The sequence below is a fragment of the Lupinus angustifolius genome, chromosome LG13 (genome assembly GCF_001865875.1).
Source record: "Lupinus angustifolius cultivar Tanjil chromosome LG13, LupAngTanjil_v1.0, whole genome shotgun sequence".
Taxonomy (NCBI): Eukaryota; Viridiplantae; Streptophyta; class Magnoliopsida; order Fabales; family Fabaceae; genus Lupinus; species Lupinus angustifolius.
Window position 1 is genome coordinate 10,599,355 of NC_032021.1, and position 3,071 is coordinate 10,602,425.

General features: G+C 29.3%; 1 protein-coding gene across 1 annotated transcript; it reads left to right on the top strand.

The window, feature by feature from the left end:
* LOC109325041 lies at window positions 550-1,311 on the top strand. The gene has a single exon (XM_019557184.1). It carries the CDS (start codon window positions 632-634, stop codon window positions 1,226-1,228), a length of 597 nt encoding a protein of 198 aa, XP_019412729.1. The 5' UTR covers window positions 550-631; the 3' UTR covers window positions 1,229-1,311.

The window sequence follows — 3,071 nt, forward strand, 5'->3', positions numbered from 1 at the left end:
GTGGTCGGTGTAAGTGTAATGAAAATATAAAAATTATGGAAGGTTTGTGCAGGTGTAAAAAAGTGAGAGGTAGTTTGTGTAATTTCACTAAAACTCAGGGGGTGTTAGCGTAATTTACTCTAAATTCATTGATAGATGAATAAAATAAGAAAAAATCGCTCTCAAATACACCCATAATATAGTTACTAGTGACAATTTTTGAATTCTCACAGTATGATTACCTATGTCAATTCTTTTCCCACAATACTGACTACTAGTGTCAGTTCGTGAAATTCTCACTTTGGCTCCTTGTATTAATTCTCAAGTGCTACGAAAAGAAAGTTGTCGGAAGACGATTTATAAGGGGAGAAAGAACAATTGAGAGGTTGTGTATAACTAATAGTATCCTCCACCTTATGAATAAAGAATTAACATAGTTGTCATTTCCAACAAGTGTCGCTCTTCGGAATCGAACATTTCATTTTTTAGTTTATCTTGAGATCTAATGAAATCTTATACCACTAAACTAATATTTTTTCCCTCTCTATGCTTATATAAATTGTGAAAATTAGAAGAATAAAAATAAAGGTGAGTTAATAACAAGCACAAAAATCTTTGTGATCCCTTTCCCGCATTCATCACACAAATTACAATGGATTCTTCATCAACTCAAAGACACCAAGATCACAAGCTTGTTCCAAAACAATGTGAAACCTTCTTCAAGTACTTATCTTCTCAAAGAACTCCTTCATCATTTTCCTCTTGTTCATCATTTTCTCCATCCTCTTCCTCCTTTGGATCACTCTATTTTGCTGATGACACTCTTCTTAGCCCTACCACTCCACATAGATTTTCTGGTGTGCCATTTTCTTGGGAACATTTACCAGGAATTCCCAAAAAACAAAGTTCAAAGAAGAAGCAAGAATCTTCATTTAAACTCCTACCATTGCCTCCTCCTACTACCAGAATTCACTCTTGTAAAAAGCTCAATCATGATGACGAAACCCGGATTCGGAAGAAGAATTCAGTACAAAGTAATTCTCAAAGGGATCCTTTCTTTGATGCAATGGTCAAATGTTCAAAGGATGATCATGAAGAAGGAAAAAGTATAAATTTGTGGAATGATGCTAAGGTTTCAAGGAGTTTTAGTGACCGTTTTGGTTTTATTAACCTTAATGCTTCTTGTAAAAGAACTTCTGCTGTTTCTGAATCTATAGTTTACATCTCAAGCTCAAAAAGAAGCACTTAAAGCTTTTTCTATGATCCATGATGAGTGCCTGTATAATCTTCTTGTGTCATATTGTTCTATGAAAGAGAAAAAATATTTAGTTTGCTTTTTGTAAACTTTAATTTCTTTGTTTATTACTTTCTGAAAATACAATATGTTAGACAAGTATGTCCTTCCAAACATAAGTTGATGTAACATTTTAATATCTATGTATAGGAACTATTAAAGTGTACTTACCCAATGTTGGTTAATAGTATAAGGTCATATTGAATTTTTCAAGTACAAATATATTAAAAAATTAAATATTCAATTAATGATAGTAATACTTATTAGATGGATAATTATACACCCTAAAAATAATTAATTTATTACTCATAGAGTCACCAATTCCACCATTCATTATGTATTAAGGGGTTAATAATAATTAACATAATAATATAATAATACTAGATGGTGTATTAACGATATAAAATATTCTCGTAGAGTTGGTGGGTGTTATTTGTTTCTCCTTAAATAAATAATGTTAATACAAGTATATGAAGCACATTTTTACTGCTTTTATTCAGAGATCAAACTAATTGAACTAGTTTGTATTCAATTATTAAATTTTTGGCATATAACACCTAAATCTCTAAATACAATATGCTAAGTTGCTTTATTTCATGTCTTTCTGTCACATTATGAGTGAAATTTACATGAACCCATGTGGGATGGGAACAATGGGACTGGATCACGGTGGAAGGAGAGAGCTCTGCTAAATTATTGATTTGACTTCTCTATTTTCTATGTGTATTTGTTATTAATTTTAAGTGAATATGATTTTTTTAAGATTTTGAGAGATGGAACCATTTGTGTGTATTTTGATGCAGATAAGGTTGTTGAGCTAACTTCTCCCTTTGTCACGCACGACACACCCACAATTCACATTTCCAGCACATCCTGACATTGACAACAGTTTTAATATGACCACGTTATAATATGAATATTATTAACTCTAAATAAAAGTAATTAATGGTAATATTGTAATTTCAATCTAGTAACCTGTACTTTCACAATATATAAATATTAAATTATGGGAGGAGATTGATTTGTTTCACAAATAAGTTAAAAAACATACTTCACAATTTAAATTATTACATTTTTCTATAATGAATGGTTAAAATGTGAAATAATTTTTTTTAAACCTACTCTTAAAATAAGTAGATCTATCTCTTAAATTATATTTACAATGCTGAAAATAATTAAATTCCTCCCAAACTTGATGAAGTTGTAGAAAATTTTCTAACTCAAATATGGTGAGTGGTCCATGTGGTATTCCCCCACACATGGTGTTTCAATCAAATTATTATAGAAGATATACTACCTACTAGTCAATGCATGAGAATGAAAGGAAAGACCAATCATCTTTAGGAAAACTTTATTTTAACATTCAATAAGGATATTATATGATGATTTTATTCATTTATGTTTGAATATGTTTTTAGAATTGGGATACATAAAAATGTATAGAGTTCATCTTTAATTTATTGGTAGCATATGTATTATTGAAGTGAATTAATTTACTTTTTATTAATAAAGTCTTTTTTTATACTTGCAAAATTCAAATGATGACATCATCGTATTCAAATTTTCATATTTAAATGGAGAATCTTAGGTTTGAATGATAATCCTCATGAGATGAGATATCTTATTTTTGCTTCCAATAATAAAAATGTCATCTTCATATTCAAATTTTCATGTTTAAATGGAGAATCTTAGGTTTGAATAATAATCCTCATTGATACTAGAGATGATAATAAAATTATCATCAAAAGTTCTATTTGTAATAAAATTTTACTCTCTAATAAAATAGGAGAGGATCATT